General features: G+C 52.3%; 3 protein-coding genes and 1 pseudogene across 6 annotated transcripts; all 4 read right to left on the reverse strand.

Moving 5' to 3' along the window:
• Positions 1 to 1,549: 1,549 nt before the first annotated feature.
• GPAT4 (glycerol-3-phosphate acyltransferase 4) lies at positions 1,550 to 11,039 on the reverse strand. 3 transcript variants are annotated; one of them, XM_085080656.1, is made up of 14 exons: positions 10,934 to 11,035; positions 9,545 to 9,645; positions 8,480 to 9,457; positions 5,746 to 5,815; positions 5,111 to 5,408; positions 4,955 to 5,029; positions 4,421 to 4,510; positions 4,213 to 4,306; positions 3,644 to 3,759; positions 3,358 to 3,413; positions 2,949 to 3,034; positions 2,663 to 2,791; positions 2,502 to 2,581; positions 1,550 to 1,927 (listed from the first exon to the last, which is right to left on the reverse strand). In XM_085080656.1, the coding sequence occupies exons 3-14, from the start codon at positions 8,642 to 8,644 to the stop codon at positions 1,819 to 1,821; spliced, it is 1,368 nt and encodes a 455-aa protein (XP_084936782.1). In that variant the 5' UTR covers positions 8,645 to 9,457; positions 9,545 to 9,645; positions 10,934 to 11,035; the 3' UTR covers positions 1,550 to 1,818. The 3 variants fall into 3 exon arrangements, with proteins under 3 accessions (XP_084936782.1, XP_084936780.1, XP_084936783.1); XM_085080654.1 differs by lacking the exon at positions 9,545 to 9,645 and having other exon boundaries at positions 10,934 to 11,039; XM_085080657.1 differs by lacking the exons at positions 8,480 to 9,457; positions 9,545 to 9,645 and having other exon boundaries at positions 10,934 to 11,008.
• A 131-nt stretch (positions 11,040 to 11,170) lies between these two features.
• Positions 11,171 to 12,541, reverse strand: LOC146427939 (protein phosphatase 1 regulatory subunit 3C-B pseudogene; annotated as a pseudogene).
• Positions 12,542 to 13,094: 553 nt separating this feature from the next.
• On the reverse strand, positions 13,095 to 18,889 carry GINS4 (GINS complex subunit 4). The gene is made up of 8 exons (XM_085080660.1): positions 18,758 to 18,889; positions 18,504 to 18,590; positions 18,095 to 18,208; positions 17,530 to 17,627; positions 17,146 to 17,234; positions 16,710 to 16,800; positions 16,517 to 16,620; positions 13,095 to 15,945 (listed from the first exon to the last, which is right to left on the reverse strand). The coding sequence occupies exons 1-7, from the start codon at positions 18,842 to 18,844 to the stop codon at positions 16,524 to 16,526; spliced, it is 663 nt and encodes a 220-aa protein (XP_084936786.1). The 5' UTR covers positions 18,845 to 18,889; the 3' UTR covers positions 13,095 to 15,945; positions 16,517 to 16,523.
• Positions 18,890 to 19,520: 631 nt separating this feature from the next.
• GOLGA7 (golgin A7) lies at positions 19,521 to 24,436 on the reverse strand. Of its 2 annotated transcripts, XM_085080662.1 has the most exons (5): positions 24,272 to 24,436; positions 23,200 to 23,352; positions 22,807 to 22,908; positions 21,662 to 21,725; positions 19,521 to 20,759 (listed from the first exon to the last, which is right to left on the reverse strand). In XM_085080662.1, the coding sequence occupies exons 1-4, from the start codon at positions 24,380 to 24,382 to the stop codon at positions 21,678 to 21,680; spliced, it is 414 nt and encodes a 137-aa protein (XP_084936788.1). In that variant the 5' UTR covers positions 24,383 to 24,436; the 3' UTR covers positions 19,521 to 20,759; positions 21,662 to 21,677. The 2 variants fall into 2 exon arrangements, with proteins under 2 accessions (XP_084936788.1, XP_084936787.1); XM_085080661.1 differs by lacking the exons at positions 19,521 to 20,759; positions 21,662 to 21,725 and adding an exon at positions 22,015 to 22,169 and having other exon boundaries at positions 22,763 to 22,908.
• Positions 24,437 to 25,715: the final 1,279 nt, after the last annotated feature.

Below are 25,715 nucleotides of genomic sequence, written 5' to 3' on the forward strand. Positions count from 1 at the left end.
AAAGATGGATGTGTGCCTCCTAACCTGTCCAGCCAGCTCCTTGCTTGCTGTGGAGCATCCTGGATGCTGCTGTGGATGGCCCCCGAGCACAGCAGGGTGACTGGAGGTCCTGCAAAGCTGAGGAGGGCTCTGCACCTGACCATGGTGTCAGGGACAGGGGACCCAGCTGCAAGCAGGAGACTTGTGGGCACCTGCAGATGGGTCCAAGCACCTGAGGACATGGCAGAAGGGCAGGGGAGGCCTGTGGCCTTCAGCAATGCCTGAAGGAAACATCAGTCCCTCCCCCAGGGAGGAGAGCTCTGGGGGCACAGCCCTTGAGAGTGCTCGGGAGCAGCTGCTGAATGGGGACAAGTGAAGGAGTGCCTGGAGACCCTGCCTGGGCAGCAGGGACTGGCAAGCAGCAATGTCCATGTCCCCAGCACAGAGCTGTGTCCCCAGCTGCAGCTCGGCACATGGGGAAGGGCTATCCACGGCACCCAGCAAGCACGGCACTGCCTGGGCACCCCATGGCTCACTGTGGCTCCCTCCAGAGCTGGCCAGACCACAGCACGGTGAAGGGGTCTTCATCCAAATGGCCCCTGAGCAAGGGAAAAGCTTCGCAAGCCTTGGGGCCAGAGCGGCAAAGTTCCATCAGGCAAATAGGAAAAAAAAAGCACAGGAAAATTCAGATTTAAGGCCACTTACACAAAACAGCTGTCCTTACCTGGGGTAGCAGATGCTCTCCCCAACACACAACACTTGAGGTACAAAGGAGGCACTTAGGTAATTACCTTCTCCAGACTACTAGAAAATGCAAGCAGGCTTCAGCAGGTAGCAGTGAAATAGCTCTTGCTTGTAGGAGCAGAAAACCCAGCCTAAGTGCTTAAGTTCGTAGGAATGCAAGGAAAATGGGAAAGTACATGGGACAAATACTCAAATGCAAGTTGTTTTACTTAATCATTTACTTGCAGAACAGGGGCACGACCTGCAGCACAAGATTTCAGTTTTCTTGCAACAAGTTGATACTATTCGTGTGTTGGTGGTTCGTGACAAGGTCAGATCCCACTGTTTTCCTCAGGAGACATTTGAAAAGGGATTTGCTGCCCCAGCCATGAAGTCTCAGTCTCTCCTACACACCCTAGGCTACCACTCTACACATATGGATTCCTCAGGAGACACACCTGCTACTCCAGTGACACCTGGCACACTGCAGCCCCAGGGGACAGAGGGAGGTTTCCAAGGAGGGTGATCCTCACTGCATCAGGAGCAGCAAAGAGGCTGTTACTTAGAAACTGTAGAAGCAACAGTCTGGGTCAAGTTGACAGGAAGGTGGCAAAAGATTTCTCCTGAAAGTGGATTTGGAAATGACCTGGGAGACCATATTCTGCTCCTAAGGGGTTTATGCCACACACACAAGGGGCACAGGCTCATGAGGACTCCCTTGGTTATCAAGGCAGCCAATTTCAGCACAGTTCACCAGCTTTTGTGCTTTGGGAGACTTGTGACTGACACACATGCACATCACACCAGTCCTTCCTTGGGGCTGGACATACCAGATGGAAGCACATGACACCGTAAGAGTTTCATTTAATATTGCCCCTGCAAGGGGCTTCACGGTAACAGTAATGAGAAGGCATCTTTGCCATGAGCTGCCAAGGGCCTAAAGACTCCAGGCAGTATTAGTGCCTCTGGGAAACAGCCAGACGATGAAGGACTGAGTCCAAGCAGTTCTGGAGTAGCCCAAGTCCAAAGATTCGGAGTTGCTCCAGACAAGCGCTGGTTGGTGCTAGAGGCAGAGGGCTTCGGCCAGCCCAAGTGGCAGTGCTAGAGGCAGCAGACTCAGGAGCGGCTCCGGTCTTCATGGTTGCCTACAATCATTTTGCTGTAGAGTTTCTGTTGCTCCTCCTTAAACGCATCTTTCACCTTCTCCCTTTTCAGTCCTCCATCCCTGGGAAGAGAGTGGTATCAGAGGGGCTGCAGGCAGGCACCGTCTTTGGCTGGGACTGCCCAGGGCAAGTCAAGAGTTCCAGTAACTGCTGACAGCTGCCCCTGTACCACATGCTGCCAGAGCACACTGCAGACTGCCTGTCCCCAAAGGGCATCACTTTCTTACCTGGTTCTGCCAGGAGCTGCCCCCATGACCCTGCACTGTGCTCAAAACAGCACCTCTACCACAAACTTGAGCTACTCTAGTACCACTACAGGAGACTGCGTGCCTGCCTCCCGGGCTCTGAGACTTCAGTGACTGGGAAAGGAAGTTGCCAAGTTGAACACACCTTGCTGAACAGAAACAGATCAAACCCAGGGCATCCCAATGTAAGCTACAATCACAGAATGAAGCCCGGATGCCCAGCACACAGGAGAAGCAAAGACTTCGGTACCTTCTACAGAAGAACATTGCTCCACAGGCCTGCTCTACCCTAAGCAAGACACAAATAGAGCTCTACAAGCCCACATGCACATGCCAGGACCCAGAAAAAAGGACCTCTGGCACCAGGAAGAGAAAAGCTGCGTGGACTCACCAGAGCAGATCCACAAGGCCCCCCTGCCTGGCAATGGCCGACTTTACTCGATTGGCAAACTGCACTGCGTCCTCTTCAGGCTGTGGCAAAATAAGACTGTTCAGCAGGAGCAAAGGGTCAAATTGGAAAGTGATCAGATAGGCCAGGTTCACTTTACTTACCTGCCTGGTCATTGGGGGCAAGTACCAGACACTGCAGACAATGGCCCAGCTAGTCATCATCCTGAGGAGGTAGGTCACCATGCCGTACTTGCTGCTGTTCCAAAAGGCATCTCCAAACTGTGGGTCATACTACAAAGGCAGAAGATTTCATGGAAGTCAGGCAGTGGTTGCACCCTCTCTGAGGGCCCGACTTCCACCCCAAGCTTAGCTACAGGTCAGCTCTCCCACTCCACTACATGGAGTGACCTCAGCTTTCCTGTGCCCTCAGAATGTTGCCTTCTCCTACCTTGATGGCTACAGGATAAACTGTGGCTCCAATTTCAAAGCTCCCCTTTTTGAACATCATCACGGATGTGTTGTTGATGCATGTTCCTGTAAGAGGCAAGCACAATTTTAACTTTCCTCTGCAAGTCAGTTCAGAAGTCTAAGGTACAGGCTTAACGGCAGGGCCACAGGAGCTCAGCAACTCTCCCCCAACTCTCAGTCCAAGCCCTGTTCTCTGTGCGCACAGAATGGGTCACTTGGACATCATGTATGACTCCTGCATTCTGAGCTCAGTCAGCTCTAAGGATGTCCCTTTTGCCTCAGTGAAGGGTCTCAAGCCCTTAGCTGTGTAAGAAGGAAAGGAACAGAGATGCAGTGCTATCTCAAGATGCCTTCTCCACCTGGTGCTTGTCTGGCCTTGTTGCACTCACCTTCTGGAAAAATAAGAATGGGCAGTTTGCTTTTGTCCTGGACATGTTCTGTGAGCCTAAAAAGGAAAGTGTCAAAAATTAGCAGAGGGGACAGAAGCTCTCACTAGCAATCCACACAACTTACAGTCCTTGACCTGCAGTCACCAGGGACTATCAGGGAGCCAACAACAGGGGAACAACTTCCTGGCACCCATGAGGCCATGCAGTGTCCTCATCCAAGGGAGGTAAACAGTCCCCTACCTCCCCCAGCCTTCAGACCTGCCCCTGCAGCCAGATAATGTCACACCTTCTGGCGACGAGATGCCGATCTTTGACCTCAGAACGTTCGAACCAGACATGGGGACAAGCTTTCACCATGGCTCTCTGTATCACACCCATGAGCCCTCCATGGATCTGACCCACCTGAACAGGGCAAGAAGACACGATTTACAAGACCTGGGCACACATGAAAGTTCAGTTTCACAGACGAATTGAGGTTCATCTTCCCACCCCTACTGTGGAAAGGCTAAGAGAAGTCCCAGGCTCTGACTTGAAAGACAGATACAGCAAACCCCAAGTGCTTTTCCCGTGGCAGGAGGTTCAGCTGGGGAAGTGCTTTGCTCTTCCAACAACAGCAAAGCCTAGAGTTCTTCTTGCAAAGCCATGCTCACAGACCACTGGCCCTCCGAGTTCCACGCTGAGCTTGCACAAAAGCCATGCACGACAGAGTCTGACAGTAGCCTGTCATGTGATGCAGGGAAAAGTAATTCTGCATGTTCAAAGGACTCTTGCTGCCTACTTCCTGCCCCACGCAACATGCCTGCTGCTCTCTCCATGCAGGCAGCCAGGCCCTAGCAGGCAGAACTGGTACCTTACCATCGCATAGTAGCCATCACTGGCCAGGATGATCACATCAATGGGGGAGGTGTGATTTGCCACACAGATGCCTCCATTTCGGGGTCTGTTTTCTCTAAACACAAAACAAAGGTAGAGGTGAGGAAAGAGAAAGGAAGCATGAGGCCTGTATAAGGCCCGACATGGAGCAGCTTCTGGGCAGGGACAGCCTGGAGCGCACAGGCCTTACCGGTCATGGTAGGTGATGATGGCTGTGAGGGCACGCACACAGATCCGGTAACACATGAGGTGGACGTGTTTGCTCAGGAAGTCCTTACACCTGCAGCCCAGGACAGAGACCATCACTCCTCAGTCCTACAATCTCCCCTGTAACAATGCCACTCAAGCCCAGCTGCCCCAGGCCGTGAGATCCAGCCAAGCCTTCACGTCTCTGCCACAGAAGCACAGCACGTCCTGGGCTTTCCCCTCAGCTTAAGATCACTGATTCTTAACTCATGAGAATCAAATTTTGGCCTTTGCTCTTTTCTGTTATTACTCCTTTCAGACGACAGGGCTGGGCACTCTGCTACAGGCTTAGTGTTCGTATCTACGCCCTTTGTTGAAAATTACAGGGTGTCAATTCCTGAGAGGCCACAGCTGCCAGGACCACCTGCTGTGTCTGCACGTGGCAGAACAGAAGGCCTTGCAAGAAAATTTCAGGATTATCAGGTCTCAAACTGCACAGCGTGCTTCCCATCTGCTCTTCCCTTGAAGATGAACTCACCTTCCATTTGGCAAATATCCCACCACTGTGGTACCAGTCACCAGCAAGCTGATGCCAGTGAACGCCAGGGCTATCCTGTAAAAAGAGGGAAACCATGCTAGCCAAACCAGGCCACCAGCACCCTCTTGGCAGGCAGGCCCCTGCACCAGCACTCACCTGAGGGGCAGAAGGAAGCAGTAGCGGATGAGCACACCGAGTCCCCAGAGCACAGTGAGGCGCAGGCTGATATACTGGAAGTTGTAGTTGGTCCTGCTGAGCAGGTTCCAGGACTCCAGCTCTTCAGCAGAGAACCTCTTGGTCACTTCATCATCCATGATGGTCTCGATGCCTTTGCGGCAGAAATAAAAGATATCTGAGAGCTCAAACTCAGGGGTGTCCAGGGCTTTGCCACTGCCACTCCGGCGGATCTCCTTGATCTCCTCCTCCAGTGACGTTGGCTCCTTTGCAATGATACCTGCAACATGCCACAGGCAACTCTGAGCAAAGAGTGACTCGCCTGCTCAAAGACACACGAACGCCAAGGCCCTTCCTTACCCACCCTCCTCAGGGTCCCCTTCCTTTCTCCAGCCCAGACAGGCATAAACCAGTCCTCCCCACTGTCTAGAAACGAAGCACTCCTGGGGTGCTTCCCTGCCCTTCTTCTTGAAACGGAGTTCTCTAGAACCTCCTCCAATCCATCTACATGGAAAGGACTTCCCAGTAGACCTCAGCTATTCAGACACACCACATTTACCCCACCTCCCCAAAAGAATTTTGATCTCCCTGCATACCCATGCAGGGCAGGATCTCACCATTGACATAGGGCTTGTACAGCGGATGGTTCTTCTCCTTGGCACCACGCTCTATTCTCAGTGTTGCCCACTGCAAGACAGAGACAACAACCAAGATTTGCAATGCCTGTAGCTCCACACTGTACTGCCTGTTTTACAGTTGACTTCCAGGAAGTACCATGGTTCAGGGGAGAAGATGGGGCTAAAGCAGAAGGCTTTCATACAGAACTGGAAGAATGAGTGATGAACCCAGCTGAACTGAGGTGGAAGCAGAGACTGGCCTGGGAAGATTTTTATGACAGGAGATCTGCCCACAATGGGAAAAGAGGACTGATGGGGAGGTGATGAGCACAAGCACAGGACAGCCATGATGTGCACACCTATGTATGCCACTCTGCAGAGAAGAGTCCCAGCAGGAAACAGGGAGTGCCGGAGGGAAGAAGAGTGGTGAGATGGCACAGCAAGATTTTCTGCAGTTTCCGTGACCTCTTAGCTCTGCTGCACCTTGCATATGGTTGCCACTGCACAGCTTCTGGCTGACGGTGCATCCTGCTGGGGTGTCTGCACCACAGTGTAGGAAGCTGGTCAGGGAACCAGTGCTGTATTTCAACCCTTGTTTCTTCCAAATTCAAAGCAGAGACTGTGTTTTCAGGTTGCTGCTGAAAACATCAGGCTGATGATGGGATGGAATCCTTTCCCCTCTGATTCAGCTAATGGCTGCTGCTGCTTCTCAGCTCAACAATCTCCCCAAAACAGCAGCAGCAAGCACCCTTAGACAGCTGGTTGCCAAATCCTGTGCCAGGACTACTTGTTCTCTCAGCTAATTTTCAAGGGCACCAGCACAAACTGCAGGCTGGATTTCTGTGCAGTTTTCCTGCCTGCCCTCCAAGTAACCTCTGCAGCCTGTAATTCCTCTGCATCATTCAGGTCTAGAAGGACAAGCTTCTGAAGGAGGAGGACTTGTGTACAACATGCTTGCCTGTGAAGAAGGGGAAGTTGCTGGGAACACCTGGCATCCTGATCTCAGCCCATGCCAGCAGCAGATCAGGAGGCAAGAATGAGGGAACACTAATTGCATACGTAGTGTTCGTCTCACCTCACAGTCACCTCTGCCAGCAGCTGGAACTGCAGGATTGCAGACGATTGCCTAGATACTGCCATCCCAGAGGTCAGGAGAGGAGCTCTGACCTCACAGGAGCTAAGCAGCCTATGGAGAAGGCATTCCTTGCAAGCCCAGCACATCTTCATCCTGACTGACAGCAACAAACACAGCCTCCCCACCTGAGAGGCACTAGGCAGGTGCCCTCCCTCCCCACCAACACAGGTGTGCCACTGCCAGCCAGCTCAGGATGAGCTGTGTCCCACAAGCTGCCAGACTCTGCCACACTCCCATGTGCTGCCCCTCTGGGTTCCCAACACTGGCGTCGAGAGCTGGAAAAATATTTTGGGTAAATAATAACCCTCCAGAATACAATTCTGAATGGTCAAACTTAGTGAGTGAATTTTCCACCAAATCAGTGACCAGTTGTGCATGAGTGCTTCTCTATCCTACCACTAAGATTCTTTAGTAAAAGCTGAAATAGACTTCCCAGTCTTTTCAGAAAAATAGTTTCAAATACCGTAACAGGTGTTGAGACTAAATGTTTCTGAAATGAAGGGAGGAAAGAAAAAGAAAACAATGTGAAAAATTCCATTTTAAACCTTTTTTTTTTTGCCTGCTTCAGTCAGTAAATTTGTAGTCAGGTCTTTAGATATCTGTGTTTATGAAGCCCCCTACAAAGATGGAGGTCGTCCCATTCACACCTCAGGCTTTTGGGAGGAGCTTAAAGAGCTGAGCACTGTGAGCTCCAGGGCTGTGTTCCCAAGCCAGCCAGTACAGGGATACTCTAGGGACAACCAGCCCTGTTCAAACAGCAGCAGCTGTACCATACATCCTTTAGAAGCATGAACTCCACATTTAAGAGCCTAAAACCTCCCTAGCAAGCACTTTACCTTCCACCTGGGCTGCCATGGTAGGGTGGTGGGCTTTACCTACTACTCTTAGTAGCTAAAAATGTCTGGTCTGGTCAGGGACTTGCTTCAAGAGGTGTTGGCTCAGAGACAGGCCCATAAAATTAGTCCACCAAAGGCAGGCAGGCATGAGACCAAGCTGGAAAATTCCACTTGGTCTCTCTGTGCCAAGAGGGTCGGCAAGGGCTGCTGGTCATCCTCCAAGGTGGCAGGTACAGACATGGCTCAGCAGGTGACACTTCAGGACAGAAGCAATGTTGAGAGCTCTGGGTTCTGGCCGCAGGCCACTCAGGGCTTGCAGCGCAGAAGTCCTGCCTCACCTCCTGCTTTTACTTCATCCAAATGTGTCCTGGAGAGGAGCAATCTGCTGGCTGGTCCCTCCCCATCACACTTCACATCGAGCTGTACCAGCAGTCTGCTTTACTTGGGACATGAACCCCGCCAAGTTACCCCTCAGATCCTGATGCACCCCTGCCAACTGCCGAGCCTTGCTGGACTATTTCTTAACTTGAAGACTTACTAGATTAATTACAGGGAAAAAACCAGCCCACAACAGAGGTCTTGTAAACTGCATTTGGCTGAGATGAGCCAAACAGGTCATATGGCACCAGCATGATATCAACAGCCCAACCTTCCACTCCAGTCACCCACAATGCCCTCCTGAGGCAAAAGCCACTCTTCCTACAATGACCATGTTTGGATAAACCTCTGAAAACACACAGAATGTTCTGAAAACATGACTTACCTGAAAAATCTTTAATAAAGTTTTCATGTAAACCTTGCGAATGCCAAAGGAGACTCCAAAAATTGCTGGCACGATGATGAAAACCAGAAGCAGAGTGAAGAGGACAGTTATGGAAATCCCCAAGAGATTAACCACCAGGCTGTCAAAGGGGAGCAGGAGGAACATGGTGAAGGGCCCAGGCAAGGCTGGTGCCCTGCAGCCAGACAGAAGGGCTGCTCGCAGCAATGAACCAGTCCTCCTGTTACTCAGCAACAGTCTCACACATACACCGAGTCCGTAACCTGCTCAGAGACCCCATTCCAAAGTTTACATCCTTTTGGGACTCTGAGAGAGGGAATGCAACAGGATCAGCACTTGGGAAAACAAGCCAACAGTCTGCCAGGAGCTCAGGTGAGTTCAGATGGGGCAGGCCAAAGAGCTCAGAGCAGATGGCGCACACACACTGGTTTGTCCATAGGCATGTGGTGGGCACAGCAGCAACACAACAGCAGGAACGGATCCCCTCCCAGGCTGCCACTGACCAAGTCCTGCTGTGGGGCAGCTTGTGTAGAATCTGGCAGCAGAATCCCCTCCTGGCTGCTGAGAGCATGCAGAGTCTCTTCAGAGGGACAAGGTGGAGTCCATCCCTGAGCCTGCATTGGAGGAGATCGAGGGAGTTGGCACTCGCAGGAGCCTACCGTATGTGGAGCTATTATTGTTCTCCCCACGAGGACATGCGCGCCAGCATGGGTCCTTGCATGACGCCTGGAACAAGTTTAATTCTGGAGGCCCCCGGCATCCACTCACGCTGAAGGGTCATTACAGACACGAATGAAGCCTGTGTCCCTGGAAAGCTTTCAAACAGCAAGTTGGCTTCTTGGCAAACGAGGCACCCACGTGCCACCAGCAGTAGTTGAGGAGAGCAGTCGAAGTCAGCAGATCAGAGAGATATCAATGCAGAGAAGGTGGCGGCAGGCCAGGGACAGTGGGCTCTGAAACCTGGAAGGCAGTACTTGGGCTGAGGTCACACCATTCAGAGCAGCTCTTAAGACACAGCAAGACTGAGACCGGTACTCTAGCTACTGCCTGGCACTGTCACAGACTTAGGAATCACCTCCTGCTGCCATTCATCCTGTATTTTCATACCATGCACACCTCAGATGGAGCAGACTCATCCAGAACCACACCTAGGGCACAGGATGCTGCAATCAGGTCCCAAGTACAGGAAAGGAATGACAAAAAACCCTTCCTCATGACAAAGATCTTATCATGTCTCCCATTACAGGGGCATTGAGAGCACTGAGGAAGCCAGGTACCCAGATTCCTGGGAAAGCATCACTTCCTCTGCTCCTGTACATCTCATCCCCAGTGACACAGGGCAGATTTACAAATAGTTCAGGACAGGAAGTTAGCCTAAGGGGAGAATTACTGCTGATGATTAGTCAAAGAGGAACTTGCTGGGGCACAGAGACTAGTCAAAGGTCACACACCCACAAGGCCAACGGTGGCTTGTGATAAAAAATGAGTCTGCTCGGGGGAGACTCCCCTCTGGACACCACCTTCGCCTGGCTATGGAGTGTCAACCTGAGGATGGAGTTTAACGGGTACCTGACAAGTACACAGAGCAAAGGAGAGTCTGTAAAGATCCTCTTGTTCCCCTGTACACTACGTTCCAGCTGCTAGTTAAACACTGTTATACCAGTAATGTTAAGAATATTGTTAGTGCTTCAAAGGCATATGCACAGACTATGTACTGGGAAAGGCAGCTCGTCAGCCACACGTGCAGCTGCCCATTATGTTACAGCAGCTACCCATAAGAACCAGGACTCATGATAGTAAAGTGGTCAGACCGGCCCCCTGAGCCGTGGCTGTGAGGGGCTCAGCTATTGCTCCGCTGGACCGTGTCACCCGCCACGGCAGAGCCCACGTGTGCTGCAGTACTGTCCGCGGGCTCCCGGAGGGTCGGCGCTGGCAGCCGCCCGTTCGGCCCCGCCGCGGCACCGCCCCGGGGCTGGGGCACAGCCGGGAAGGCCAGGCAGGCACAGTGACAGCAGCCCGTACCGCTGCTTCAGGGCTGCAGCGATTGATCACCGTCCGCCCGGGCAGCAGACCCGCGCAACGGCCACCCCGAGGCCGGGGTGGCTGCAGCGAGGCCGGGAGCGGCGGCGAGGGTGTTCCTCAGCTCTGTTCCCTGGGAGCGCGGCGGACCACGGCAGGGCCGGGGCTCATCCCTACTGGCGTCTTTCGTCCTCGGTGTGCGTGCGGTGGGGGCGCGCGGGGGCGGAGGGGCCGGCGCGGCGGCCACTCCGGCGCGACCGCACCGCGATGGGGAGGCCGCGGTCCCGGGGATAACGGTGTGTGGGCAGGCCGGGCCCTGTCCGGGCGCCCGGTCTCGCCGTGCGCGGTGCGGGGCGGCGCTCCCGGGCGTGTGCGGGGCAGGAGGGGGCGCGGGGGCCGCTCCGGGCGGTCACTCACCTGCTGCCGCCGCCGCCGGGCCCCGGTCCGCCCCGCCACGTGCCGTGCGCGCCCCCGCATAGCGCTGCGTGCGTGACGTCAGCGCGCCGCCCGCGGGGCCGCGCCCGCAGGGCTGCGCCCCGTCCGCCGACAGAGGGCGCCTGCATGACGTCGATGTTTCCCCGTCGCCGGCTGAGGGCGCTTGGCCCGGCCCGACCCGATCCCACCCCGCGCTGGAGGCGGAGGAGGAGGCAGGAGTCGCGAAGTGCCGTCACTTTATTAACTCCCCGTTACAGCACGAACGACCGGAGGCACCCCGCCGCTCCCGGCCCAGTAACCCCACGGCGAGCCCTCCTCGGGACCGCGGTTTGGAGAGCGCCTGCAGCGGGAGGGCGCAGCAGCGCAAGGACCATGCCCCCTCCGTAGAATCTCCCTCCACACAAGGCACTTGGGCAGCACCGGGGTGGCTGACATGGCCGCGGGTCCCAGCCCACAGCCCTTTCCTTGTCAATCCCCTACTCTCACTTGTGTTCCTTGAGAACCTACATGCAAGAGTTACTCCAACCAGCAGCTTCCAGCCTCTGTAAGCAGGAGACAGCAGTGAAGAAGTGCCTGCAGAGACTGGCAGCTGCTTATAGAGCAGCAGGCCATGAAGGAGCTAACAAAACCATGAGCAGCATTGTCTGCAGCTGACCCCTCCCCAAAGACCCTTGTACCAGTTAGGATGTGGAATGGACCTAGATCTCTCCACATGCTGCCTTCCTACCAATACGGAGCCTGGGTCTCTGAATGCTGCCAGGTCTGCAACTGAGAAAGAACTAGAGCAGCAGCCCCAGAGGTACCAAAATGCTCCCAGGCCCTGCTGGCACTCTTCACGGCATGGGATGGAGGCTGGATCATGCCCACATGACAGATCTTGTAGTTCTTCCCATGGTTGTTGTCCCAGTGGGTCGTTTGTCCACACTGGAAGGAGATGCAGAACTCTGTGACCCTACGGGAGATGGACGGCTTGGGCAGGGTAAGCTCAAAAGAGAAGATGTCTGTGTCAGCTGAGCCATATGTGCTATGCATGTACTGGCAGGAGAAGTCCCGGAAGCTCTTCCAGCCGTCGAAGGTGATACGGACCGTCACTTTCTTCTCGTATTCAATGTTTCTAACCTTCACTGTCCCTGACAGAGCACGGTCCTGGATTAGACAGCTCTCCAGGCAGACAAAGTTCCTGTGTAGGCTGTTGCGGAATGCAACGTAGTCCGCAGATGGCTGGGGGAAGTCCAGCACATACCTGCACACTTCTGGGCGTGAGTCCCACAGCCTGGGTCGGAAACGGGCAAGGTCTGACAGAGCATGCTGCAAATCACAGAGGTCCTCCTCAATCTTTGAGAAGAAGCGGACAGCTGTCAGTGAGAGCCCCTTCATATCAGCAAACACAACCCGCTTCTTCTTCTGGCTCTTGGAGTTCTTGGTACTGTCTCGCCACTCTGGCTCAGGTTCTGCGCTCAGCTTCTGGTTGAGACAGGATCGGAGGGGTTTGCGGCCTCTGTTGCCCCGCAGCTCCTCGTAGGAATTCAGCAGCTTGCGGATGGGGGGCGAGTGGCTCAGGCAGAGCCGCACGGCCAGGTCCACGGGCATGGCTGGGGGGGCAACAGCCCGCCCGCTGCACACCTGGAAAAGCCTAGAGGCGAAGAGGGGGTCAGGCGGCGCGAACCCAGCCGTCAGCCCCGGCGAGCACCCCGGCCCCACCCGCCCCCGACCCCGCTCACTCGCCGCAGCTCATCGCGTCCCGCCCGCTCCGCTCCGCTCCCGCCGCGGCGGCTCCGCGTCAATGGAGCCGTGGGAGCGCCCGCCGCCGGGACACCCCGCGCCAGCCAATCAACGCCGACGCCGCGCTCCCGAGCGGCCAATGGGGTCCGCGGCTGCCCCCGCCCCCTTCCGCGGGGCCGCGCTCGGACCGGGCTGGGCCAGGGGAAGAGCCCGGGGGCAGCGGCACCGCTTCCCGGAGACCCGCCGCTACCGGGCCCGGCTGGGGGAGAGGGCACAGAGCGGCCTTCTACTGCACCAGACAGGAGCCAACAGGGGGAACAGCACAGAAATGGCTCCCGGTGCCAGAAAAACACGAGTGCTTTTGGAGGACCAGTGTCTGTGGAACTATCAACACCGCGAGGTAGCTCTGAGAGAAAGAGGAGCATGTTCCTCTCACATAGTCTTTAATAGGGGTGGTTTGAACTGGTTTTAAACATCCCTTTTCAGGTGCTTCTCCAAAGACAGCTGTGTCCAGGGTGTCTAAGCAGAGAATAACCCAAACCCTTGGCTCATCCTCTACCAACTCACAAGCTTCTCACCCTAGATGTGTTCACTGAGAGGGAAATTTGCTCACACCCAAGGGGGTAAGAGACACTGTGGTGTCCCTGACATCTATATTCAAAATCACCCTCACTGTTCAGCTTACATGTGACTCCTTGACAGCAGACTGTCACCTAAACCAGATCACCTCTGCCTTGTACTCCTTGCTAATCTCCCCAGAGCTGTCTAGCCATTTATGTTAAGCAGCCCTGATTGTTCCTGCTGACAGCACAGATTTTCATCAGCTCATGACTGACCTATTAGTATTTCTACATGGCTCTCCATCACCACCATGCTTGAATGTCTGCAGCACAAGGCAAGGCACCTATCACAGAATGGCCAAAGTGAGCTTGAACCCAGTGCCCACCAGGCAAAAATATGCTGTACGTGGTTTAGTGCAAAAACATCCTTTCAACATGTCGTCTCGGGCAGACTGGAACCCCCTCCACTTCAGTGACCTGGGGTAGCCAACACAGACATGAGTCTTGGTAGCAATGAAATCAGTTGTCCCACTTTTGTCTGGCCCCCAGGAGAGCAGTTCTGGCTCAGGCAGGGAAATTGCAGCTCAACATCAGTGCCCTCCCTGCAACTTCTTTCACCATCCACTTACTCTGCATTCAGAGCTAATCATTAAGTAAACCCAAGCTATTTCCACCCAGGGGAGCGCAGAGAACAAGGAATGTGTTTGAGCTCAAGTTAACCAGCAGAACCCACGGACGCTGGAAAAGCTGCTCCTACTTTGCCCATTCTCTCCCAGCAGCACAGATTAAGGTGGATGCATTCCTGTGTCTTCTCCTCTATGTAAAAGTACAAGCCAAAACCATCATTTTCTCAACAAAGTTGTGGACATTTCTTCCCCCAGCACAGACAGAACAGAGGTGCAGTGTTAGCAGTTTCACAGATGTCCCAGTATTTAGTCACAGAAGGACACAAAAGCAGGCAGCATTTTCAGGTGTGCCACAACTAACTCTCACTTGGAGCCTGACTGATCTCAGCCTACCAGCAATCTCCACACTCCTGCCTAGCCTGTGAGGTCACTGCCATGTGCCAGCTGCCAAGCTCCAGAGAGGAGCTGAACCACAGGCACTCTGGAAACCATCAGGTCAGTTAAGGTTCAGCTGCTAGAAGATGACAGATGCCACTCACACTCAGGCTGCTGCAGCCATGTAACACGCAGCACTATGGCAAGTGCAAGCTGTCTGGACAAGCATTCAGTCAAACTGAATAGGGCCAAGGAGAAAGCCTGCCAGACATGCCACCTACACATTCCTCAGGCAGATCCTGTGGAACACACTTCCACAGCAGCAGATTAACGAGGATTTTGTCTGGGAGCTTCAGTCACCTCTGTGAAGCTGTCTGGCTGTAAATACAGGCAGGGCACAATCCACAAGCCCTTCCTGGGGGGCTGTCCAGAGGAATACGCTACTGATTCCTAAGGATTAAACCCAGCCCCCTCTTAATGTCTATACTTGAAAGAATCTTCTTTACCTAAATGGATTAATTAGGAAGACTATAAACCACACATGCAAAGCCACTCACACTACAAGATGCCCTGTGTTACCCCCAGCCTGGCAGAGAAAGGTGCTCTCCAGACATCTCTCATGCAGACCATACAGGGAAGAGAGACCCTGCCCTGATGAACACAAGCCCAGCTTAGGTGTCAAGTTTGCACAGAGGTTGTGCTTGTAGCAGAACTGCAGAACAAAACACAAATTTCGCACAGGCAATGAAAAGGCACCATGGCCATGGCACAAACACCCTGAGCGTGAACCAGTTGCTCTGGTTAGGAAGAGGCTTATGACAAGTCTGCAAATGCTGTCTGACATTCCCAGAGCTGCAATCACAATTGCACCGTTCACAATCTGATCAGAGACAACACAGGCTCCTGCAGGCACTCACTCCTTGGCCCAGGGAAAGAAATGCCATTACCAGCACACAATCCAGGCAGCAATTCTAAACACGGGCCTATTCTGCAGGCAAATCTCAGATGTAATAGCAAGGTGGGTATTTTATATGGATAGCACTCCTTATGCCAAAATGCCAGGAAAAAGCAGCATAATTCCTCTTTGGCCCTATGAGAAGGGGCTGTAATGGTACAACTGTATCCACACTGGGACAGAGGCTGCATACCCAGAACAAGTCTGGTGCAGCCTGCCCTCCTCAGAGGGAGGGCTTTCCCAGGGAAGGACAAACCTGCTGTCTGTCTGTGTAACATTGCTTTAAAGGAGAAATTCCAGGCACATAGAAACCCTGAATTCCTAAGCTCATGGCCATCACTCAGCTCATGTTTTCAGAAAGATAAAGGGAACAAACTTGGTAAACTCTTAATCCTCCTTTCCTACTGTAAGTATGGAGCTGGTGCTAAGCATTCCATACAGGACCCTATGGCTCTCCTCTGCTTGCTCATGATATTCCCTTTCCTCTGAGCTGCAGCTTGTACCCTTCACATGTTCCCAATGCCTTCTGCAAGAACCCAGATTCCAGCAAGTATCTTTATGTGTGGTGGTTTTTTTCTCAATGGATCTGTGGCAAAGATGATGCAGAAGTATCTCCCAGTTTACTTCAGAGCAACTGGGCACCTGCACAACACCAAGGGCTGCACAGACCGTGTGATGAGATCAAAGCTGACGGGAGAAGGTGGACTTCACACAACTGGCTGGCACATCACTTGGTCACTGTTTCCACCCAACGGCCTAATTTAAAAAACAGTGCTAAACTGGAACAGAATGAGCACACAACTGCAGGTTTGAAAGAGAGTGCCCTCCTGTTTACTAAGACTATTTGCTTTTGAGGATAGATACTCCCAGTCCACATCTGCTGTCAAACCAGCCTGGGAACAGGAGGCAGCAGCTACACTCACTCTCTTGGGTCTCTAAGGGAACTTCGGCAAGGCCACTACAAAGCCAAGACGGAGGAAGTGCTGTGACACAGCCTGCTCTCACTCAGGAATGCCAGAGCAAGGACTGTATGGCTGTATGCTGGGCATGTCACAAGCAATTGGGACCTTGATGAGCTGTGGGGGTAATGAACGCCCCACGGTACAACACTGTGGTACCCACCCTCAATGCCACTGTTCTCTGCCTGCCACATCTGGCCTGCACCTGGCCTGCACCTGCACATTCTCTGCCTGCACCTGGCCCTGGGAGAGGACCCACCCCCAAAGGGGACCTGGTCTGGGCAGCCCCATGGGGAGCTCCTGCTGGCCCCAGTGTAGCAGGGGCAGAGGAGATGATGCAGTGGCTGCTCCTCCCACCACGCATTTACCTCTCTCTCAGATAAGCTGCACGGCTCCTGAGGCCACCAGAGGGGCCACGGTCCTGTAGCGGATCAGGTGCTGCGAGCCCTCCTCCAGGTTGATGGCATATTCCCTGCAGAGACAGATGGGACCTCAGCTGCAGCCTATGCCCATCAGTGACACTGACTGATACCTATGCCACATGAAGAAGTGCCCACCTACCTCTGTTCATCTGTTTCTGGCTCCACCAGGATGTTTTCCTGCCGCTCCAGCACCCTCAGAAACACAAAGGAGTCCAGGTTGGGCTTTGGAACTGCAGACAACAGATTCAGAGCACAAGCTCAGCCCTCACTTATGTTCCTCTGCAGAACGCGAGGGATCTGAGGGGCAGCAAACTCATAGCCAGCAAAGGCAACACCAGAGACTTCTAACCAGACGCATGTGCCCAGTGCCAGCATAAGACAGGACTGGAGAGCAGAAGCCAGCATAATCCTCCAATAGCAGCATGGAGCCATGTTACAACACTATCACATCATCTTTGCTTCAACAGAGCAGCAAGTGATGGACTAGTCCTTACATTTGGGGCTCCCTGGAGCTTTCCCTACACTTCCCTTGCTTCTACAATTTTCAGATTACCCTGGAGTCTGGATGGACTCACCTGACTTTAGGAGAGACACTTTCTGCAGGTTAGGTGGCATATGTTTTAGGGCCATGTTTTTCAGGTAAGCCTCTGTGTTTGCCATGTACCTGAAACACATAATTGAAGTATTGACTTGTTTAATCAAATATAAAGTTGCAGGGAGAGTATTAACTCAAAACAAGAGTAAGCAGCAGCTCCTCGGACCACAGGCACAGCCAAGACAGGCCCCTGCCCTACCCTGGAAACTTGACTCAAGAGTCACCAAAGTTATTTTGTTTCAGCTACACTGGTTGTTACTTCAAACCTGTCTAAGGCTCGCAGCCTCAAGAACTTCAGCAAAACACACAGATGAGTCTCTATAATCTACAAAAGGGGAGGAAGATACATTGAAAACATACTCACTCTTTAGCAAAAGCAAACTCCTCTGGTGATAAAATGGATGGCTCCCCTTCAGCTCGAGACTTCTCCTTCTCCAGGATGTGGGGAAAAAACTTCTCTATCTAGTATTAGAACACAATCCAAAAGAATGATACAGATCTCTCCCAAGAATTCAGTGCTTAAATCTCCACTGTCTACTGGCTTCCCCTACAAGCTCTATGAGGAGCCACAGACCTGTTCAAATTCCTCCTCCTGAAATAACTTTGACATCACATGGGATTGCCAAGCTGTACAACCATGTGTGCATGTAGCAGGACTCAGGCAGGACAGGACAGCATTCAGCTGTGCCCCCCCAAGCGTAGATGAAGCAAACAGCACTCGCAGTGTTCTGACCAACATTGCTGTAATCTTCCTTCATTACAATATGAAAGTGTGTCCAAGAAAGTAATTTCTTTCAGTTATGCTTCCGAGAACAGAGAGAGAAAAGACTTTAATTAAATGCCTTGCTGAAGCAGGAAGCTTTGTGTGGGTAAATACCCCTCCTGAAAGGGGGGTATTTTCACTCTCTGGGCTGCACAGCAAGCATTACCTTTACCAGTCGACACCGCAAGTAGCTGCTAAGCACGTAACGGATCCTTTCGATCTCCATGTGGTGAACACTGACCTTCAGGTCTCCTCTCTTTGCCCGTTTCAGGTTTGCTTCCTGCAAGAAAAAGCAAAGAGAAATTAAATGGCTGAAATGTCAAACAAGAAACAGAGAGGAAGACAGATCTTGTACATAGAACCCATAAAACCAGACTATGGCTGCTTTTGGTGACCCAAAGCACACTGCTTCCTTGTACCTCGGCTCCTCTCTAAGGCAACCTCAGAGAAGAAACTTGGAGAAGCTTTGTTTCAGAGACAGAGGACCAGCACCCCCAGCGAGACTCAGGCATGCATCTACCAGACCAGGGAACCAGGGGCCTACCTGTACCACCACCCCAGCCTGGAGAACCTACCATATGGTCCAGCTGCTCCACAACACACTCGATGACTTCAGGTTTACTCTCCAGCAGTTCTGGAGCAAATTTCTCATTCAACCAGGCCTGAAAGAAGGCACGCTGTCAGTGAGAGCGAGGAACACCCCAACTCCATCCGCGAGGGGGCAAAAACACGGCCGCGGCCCCGCTGCTCGGCATCTGCTCCAGAGCGTCAAGCGTTCAGTACCCCGCTGCTTTCCCCGGCCTACGCCCGTCGCTCTAGCACACGGTACCTGCTCTAGGCTGTGGATCAGCTGTGCTGGCGTGAGAACCATCTCCTCGCTGTCGCCGTCCGAATCCCCGCCGGCCGCCGCCGCCATACCTCCCGCCAACCGACCCGCCCAGCAACAGCGCACGCGCAAGCCCCCCGGAACACAGATACCGATTCACGACCCGGCTTTCTTGGCCAATCAGGAAACGGATAAGGGCCACAGCTTTTTCTGCAAATCGGGAGGCGGATTGAAAACAGCCATTTTTTTCGGCCAATCAGAATATAGATTGAAACCACTGCTTTTTCGGCCAATTAGGAAGAGGATTGAAGCAGAAGCTTCTTCAGCCAATCAGGAAACGGATTGAAGCTAGCCAATGAGAAGGTGGATAGAAAATGCAGCTTTTTTGGCCAGTCAGGAAGTGAACCGAGCTACCGCTTTCTCGACCAATCAGGGAGCAGATTCAAGCTGCAACTTCTGGGCCAATCAGGAGGTGGATTCAGGTTGCAGATTTTTTGACCAATCAAGAGGCGGATTGAAACTGCAGCTATGTCAGCCAATCAGGGCTCACGAGACATGACACGCCCCCCTTCCCCAGCCTGCAAGCGGCAGGCACGAAGCGCACACTGGCAAAACCAGCCCTTCAACCAGACAAGGGACCTCCAGGGAAACAGACCCAGTGCACCATAGATCAAGCCCTCGGGCGCTGCGGTTCTGGCCATTCCTGGCCCAGCACTCCTGAGTCACCCTGTGCCCCACACCACGGCGCTGCCAGAACAGACCTGCACACAGTTTAAGAAAAGGTTTACTGATCCATCAGTACTTCTGCCAATATTGCAACAGCTGTGAAAGGCAAACACTGTTACAGTTTAGAAAAAACAAGTTTTATACAATGAAAATATTAATCAAATCTCAAACAAAAACCCCACAGTGGCTGAGGAATGAGCCTGGAGTTCCAGTATTAGCACCTGCAGCACCACCAGCCACCAATCCAGCCCCTTTACCCCTGCTAAACTGTCTCTTCTCAACTCCTGAGTTCCTTCTATAACTGGACACTGACACTCGGCCCCTATACTAGGACACCTGGGCTTTGATAATGGAAAAGGATGTAAGACAAAGGATTCAGCCAGCTTGGATTGTGGGAACTTCACTCGTGCAGGTACTGCTGAGCAATGTCCATGCACGGGGATGCTAAGGAATGCACAGCTCAACTCCTCAATGAATCCATCTTACACAGTATCTTACAGTTTGTCAAATCAATGTTTTCCTATAAATAATATATAATAAGTTCATAAAGAAACAGTCTTACACTTCACATACTAATCAGAGTAGGGTGGGAATTGTTATTTTTATTGGCTCAGCATCCACTTTACTGTGCTGTTTCATGACAGAACAGGCCCCGCTTGGTGAGCACTGACAGGGCCAACAACAGCACAGACATAGGGGCAGAAAAACCACCAGGGTTTAAGTCTGGCTACTCCCCCTCTTCTAGGGAGAACCAAGACATTAACACAAGGAACACTTTGCCTTTTGGTTTTCCACAAGGATCAGCACAAGAGATGTTGCCTTGAGTCACTCCTCACTGGGAAGAGGCACAGTGTATCTCTGCACGCTAATACTGATCTGGAGGGAAATTCCCAACTTTGAGCTGGAGCTTTCCAAAGCCGAGCTGACATACAGAAGGGTTTGAGAACCAGGGAGGAACAGCACTGCACTTACAGGACTAAAACTAAACCTCTGTTGGGCTGAGGGCCCCGTTTCTTTCAGGAGAGAACATAGCTTGACCACTTCTGTTTTTTCTTGAGAAAAAAACCCAAACCAAACCAAAACTAAAAAGTGATCCCGTTGCTTCCAAATCTACTGCAAAGTGGATGCTGACCAGCTAGGTCACCCCCTGGGGAGCAGTTTGAGGAAGTTAGTCCTTGTAGTAGATGGCACTGTGGATCTGGCAGCAGAGAAAGGAATGATGCTCTAAAGTAGGAGGTAGGGGAACCTTGGTACAGCAAGTCCACCGGTGAGCTATCATCTAGAAAAGAAGTTAATAAAATTAGAAACCTCCTAAATCAAATCAAAAGCACCCCTACAAAAACCTTACCACAGCTGCAGTTTGTTATCTTGGGAGGAGTGTAGCAGGAGGAGCAAGTTACCATGTGTCATGGTGAGCAGCATGAGCAGAACCCAGAAATGTTGATTTCATTGGTCCAACAGAAAGTAAAAACCTTTGTTTGTTTCTTTTTGCATAACGGGCATAAATATTTCCAATCTCTTTTCTGTATACACTGCCAACAATCCAGACTTAATATTCCCATTCCAGGACGTGCAGAGCACCTAACACAAGGGACCCAGTCCCAACGTAAGCTTTCCAAAAGCAAAGTCAGGGATAGTACTTTTGGTGGTCTATATTGGATACAATTAGAATGAGCCTGTATTTTAGCCTTTCCCTTCCAAGTCCTGTGAACACTCTTCACTTTGTGACTTTCCCCATAGCACCAAGAGAGCTGAGAGCTTCTCAGCAGAGCTTTTCAAGGCTCCTGGCCACACCTACCTGAAAGCATCACAAGTAAAGATACCAGCATAAGAACTATAACAGCAGCCTACTGAAAAACTGCAACAAAAAGGCTCTGTATACTAGAATACACCCAGGGACAGAGTACACTTTCTACTGACCTGAGAAGAATTTTGGACATAATATAGCACAAGTTAGCACATTTACACAATCGAGACCTGAATTTCTCCAAGGTAATGATCAGGAACTTCATGCCCAGTACTGATATTTTTACTTCCAGGAAGAGCTGGGTCCACACATGATTTATGTGAACAGTCTTTGATTACATAAAAGGGTGGGATACACTGTCTCAGCATGACAGCATGCACCCCTCTGAGCATAGAAAGACGCTGAGATTGATCTGAGATAAAGGTAACCGGTACCTGAGACTCCACAGTTCTATCTTCCACTGGTCAAACCTCTGTCTTCATAAATGGTAATTTCAATCTGCACAGAAAAGCTGTTAGGGAAATACACTATAAAGAGATTATGAAAGAAACCAGAAAAGGGCAGAAAAACATTAAGAGGTTGGGACTTTTGATATCTTAGCTGTTTTAAGGCAGGTCTCAAGAGCTCCAAAGCAAAGGGAACAGTCCATGTGAGATACCCCACCAGGTCAGAGCACTGGCTCCCAGCCCAGGAACTTGGTGCTGCATACAGAGGGTTTGAGCCTTGCGCCACTTCTGCTGAATTTCAGGGAAGGCTGTGCACCAAGCAAAAACATTAACACTGCTAATGGGAGTCACTTACCAAAATGAAAATACTTTTATTCAAGTGAATGTTGCTGGTTTTTTTTTCCAGGTGTATGAACAATGGAAAACACTTTGCGAAAAAAGGAGTCATGTAGCTGGACAGCTCTGAGCTGTTTGGGTAAGAACACAGAAAACCCACCTGCAAGGAAATAGCCCTATCATACATTCAATTGGCATTCAGTTCCAAGTTGCTGCGGTTTCAATATTTTCAAAGAAAGATGTGTTATTCATTATATTCCCCCATTTGCTATGAGAGGTCTTTATAACTTCAGGCAATAACTACATAAAGTGTCTGCAGTGTGGCTCAAGAGCCAAAGAAAAAGGGTTGAAATAAGCCACACTGGAAGCAAGAGCAAGTGCTGGGCTTGATGTTGTATGTCAAAATCTTAATCAGAACCTGAGCTGAGGCTTGCAAATTAAGTAACAGCCACCTCTTGCTCTCACAACATCAATTTCTGTCCTATCAACGTGGTCACTTCTTTTCCCAATCAGAAAAACAGCATTTCTGGAGGTCACTGGAATACAGGAAGGCTCCTGAGTGCTCTTTCACGGAAGTCACAAAAGTCAGGTTCCACATTTTCACGGTATTTCCGTGTGCCAGATCTTAACATACTAAAACCTGACTGGAGACCAGGACACAACAAAGAGCAACAAGACTAATCACAGATTCTGCTGTATCACAGAACAAGCATGAGCAGAAGTGCTTCACTGAGACAAACAAGGAGCACAAACCAGGAGACAATGTCAGGAGACAACCAGAAGCTACAGAAGGATACGACTCTTAATCCTCTTTCAATGGGGTCTGTCAGCAGAAGGCCCTGAGGAGCGTAGATCTTCTCATTTTGTTCCTGAATGAACTTGGCAATTTTCTTTAGAACCTGGTAATGAAACAGCACAGTAGTCATAATTGTTTCCTTATTTAAGAGTCAGATATCACAGCAATATCACAAATATGGCAATGTGAGAACTAACACACAATTGGTCTGATGTTTCCACAGTGCAGGCATTTCCCACGTGGTTCAGGGTGACCTCCATGGTACCCAAACTGATCAGTACCAAGATGTCTAAGGTACATGCATACAGAGTCTGTACAACAATGCTGCAAGTCACAGGAAAGTAACCAAGAACCAAGTACTTGCCTGCAGGCTGAAGGGGAAGCAAACACATACCTTTTCATAGTGCGTCTCCATGCACAGGAAGATGGTGTAGGCAGTCAGACAGGCGAGACATCCCTCGAGGTAAGATTGGCCCCCAAGTTTCTCAGCTTCTGCATAGAGGTTGTTCAGTGTCCGGACTGTCTCCTCAAACTGCTGCCTGTCAATCTGCAAGAGAAGCAAGTGGGGCTGTCAGCTGCACACTTCAGACCTCACCAATACCTCTGTACATCCACCTCTTCTCATGGATTATCCGCACTGTACTCAGAGCCCAAGCCTGAAACACAATGAGTTACACACCTGCATATCTTTGTTACACACCTGTCCAGTGCTCAGGCTGAGTCTGAATTCAACACAATGTGGACACAAAACCACTCAGAACAACACACCTAAAATGTGCAACTCAACTGTGAAAAAACCGGAAATCACACACAGAGATGTGCTGGGTTAAAATGAGCAGGGGGAGAGTGGATGGACAGTCCTGATACCCACAGTGCCTCGGTGCTGCCGCAAGTGCTGACCAAACGCACCCTCAACAAAACAGAACAAAGGAACAAGGAAGAGAAAAAAGTGGAGTGTGAGAAACAAAATGGCAAGGAGTGTCCGTTTGACTATTAGCTGAAAATATCACATCTGATAGCACTGAGCAAAACAAAAGTACTTGAGACAGCATTTGTGAGGCTTCTAAGCGGGTTCGGCAGGACGGGCAGGATTCCAAGGCAGAGGACAGTGTTAACACCTGAGAGCACAGAGCCGGCTCTGTTCTCACAGACAACGAGTACGTTCTGCTCTACTGCGGCAAACGAACCGCCTTCCCCCAGGACTGACCACAGTCTCGGACGGGGACACGGGGGAGGAACCACGCCCGCTCCCGCACCTGAACGGCCTCGGTTAGAGGTTCGTACAGGATATGCTGCCCCGCGCTCGGGGAATTCGCGGAACTGGCTCCGAGCCGGGCAGGGCATCTACGAACGCCACCTGGGCGCACGCCCGTAAAGCCCGGGCCCGTCCCTGCCCGCCGAGTAGGCTCCGAGCGCCGCTCGCCGCTCGCCCCGCGCCGGCCTCCGCCCGCCCCGCCCCGCCTCACCCTGTTCTCCAGCTCGGCCGGGAACTTGCTCTGGAACTGGCAGCGCGTCCCACCGCTGTAGTCGCGCTGGATGAACACCTTGCCCGATACAGGCGCCTGTTGCGGCCTCATCGCGCCGCCGCCCCTGTCCCGTCCGGTCCCTCCGCTCCGCCGGGCACCCCACGCACTTACGGCTGTCGCAAAACCGCCGAGGCGACTCCGGGCTGGGTAAGGGCGGAAGTGCCGCTAGGAGCCACCAGGCGCGACAGTGCGCAGGCGCAGCTCCAGAGGCCGCTGAGTGGCAGAAGTTGCTCATGCGCAAGAAGCATCCGCGTCCCATTGGCTGTATTGCTGCTCCCCTTCCCATCACAGGCGTGGTCAACCCACGTGACTCCCCCCACTCTCATTCGGTACAGCCAGGAGCTCGCGGGCGGACGCGGCGCAGGCGCGCTGGGGCTCGGAACCGGCGCTGTCCCTTGCGGCCTCCGCTCCCAACCCGGAGATCAATTTCGTAGTGTTTTCTTAGGAATTGGGGCCGGTGGGAACAGACTGACGCTCCCGCAGCTTTATTGCAGCTGGTTGTGCTGACGCACACGGGATCCGTTGGCGGCCCATTAACCTTTGCCCGGGAGCTCCAAGCTGCCAAGCGTCAGCAAGGGCACAGGTCACTCAGGTTAAGGAAAAACTGGAAACTGCCGTAGTGCAGCCCGGTCAAGCAGCATTGACAGTCTCACATCAGAACTCTTGTGTTCTGAGGCCGTAGCGTGGGGTGGCAGAGACATGGCCCTGCTCCTGTCCCTGTGCCCTGCTGTCACTGCGCCCCGCGGCCATCATCCCTGTCCGTGCCGGCTGAGCAGTGTCTGCTGGAGTGCCAGTAAGAGGCCTGTTTATTTAAACGGTTGATAAAACTCATCACTTGGTGAATTAAAGGGAAGAAAGCGTTTGGGACTTCAGTTTCATTACTTGCTACTGCAGCTGCTCCTCCTCAATCAGCTGGAGCTTCCACTCAGGAGATGATAAACACAAGAGGATGTCCAAGCATCCCAAGGGGAATGAACTCCAGTACAGATATGCTGGCTTGGGTCATGCTCCATCTTTGCTGGGTCAGTGTCCAAGCAAGCATGCAGGGCCGGATGTGCTTCTCATGAACCTGGGCTCCGAGGCTGCAGTGCCACTGGAGGCATCCCTGGGCCGTGGTGAGGCTTATGAGGGAGGGTGTGCTGGCAGGCTGAGGCTGTGGGACCCACGGGGAAGGGAGGGAGTTCCTGGGGTCTCTGCTGCGGGGGAGTCCCAGGCTGCATGGACATTGCCCTGCCACGTCTGTTCGTGTCTCCATGGACACAGACACCTGCCCCTGTGGCAGTATGGTTTCAGGTCAGAGTTTCTACCCACACAGACTTCTCCGTGTAGTAACTGGAAAACGCTAATGCCTGGTGCCCTCCCTCCAGGGAATCTCCCTGTGCTG

The sequence above is a fragment of the Lichenostomus cassidix genome, chromosome 22 (assembly GCF_008360975.1).
Source record: "Lichenostomus cassidix isolate B80296 chromosome 22, HeHo_3.0, whole genome shotgun sequence".
In the NCBI taxonomy this organism is placed as follows: domain Eukaryota; kingdom Metazoa; phylum Chordata; class Aves; order Passeriformes; family Meliphagidae; genus Lichenostomus; species Lichenostomus cassidix.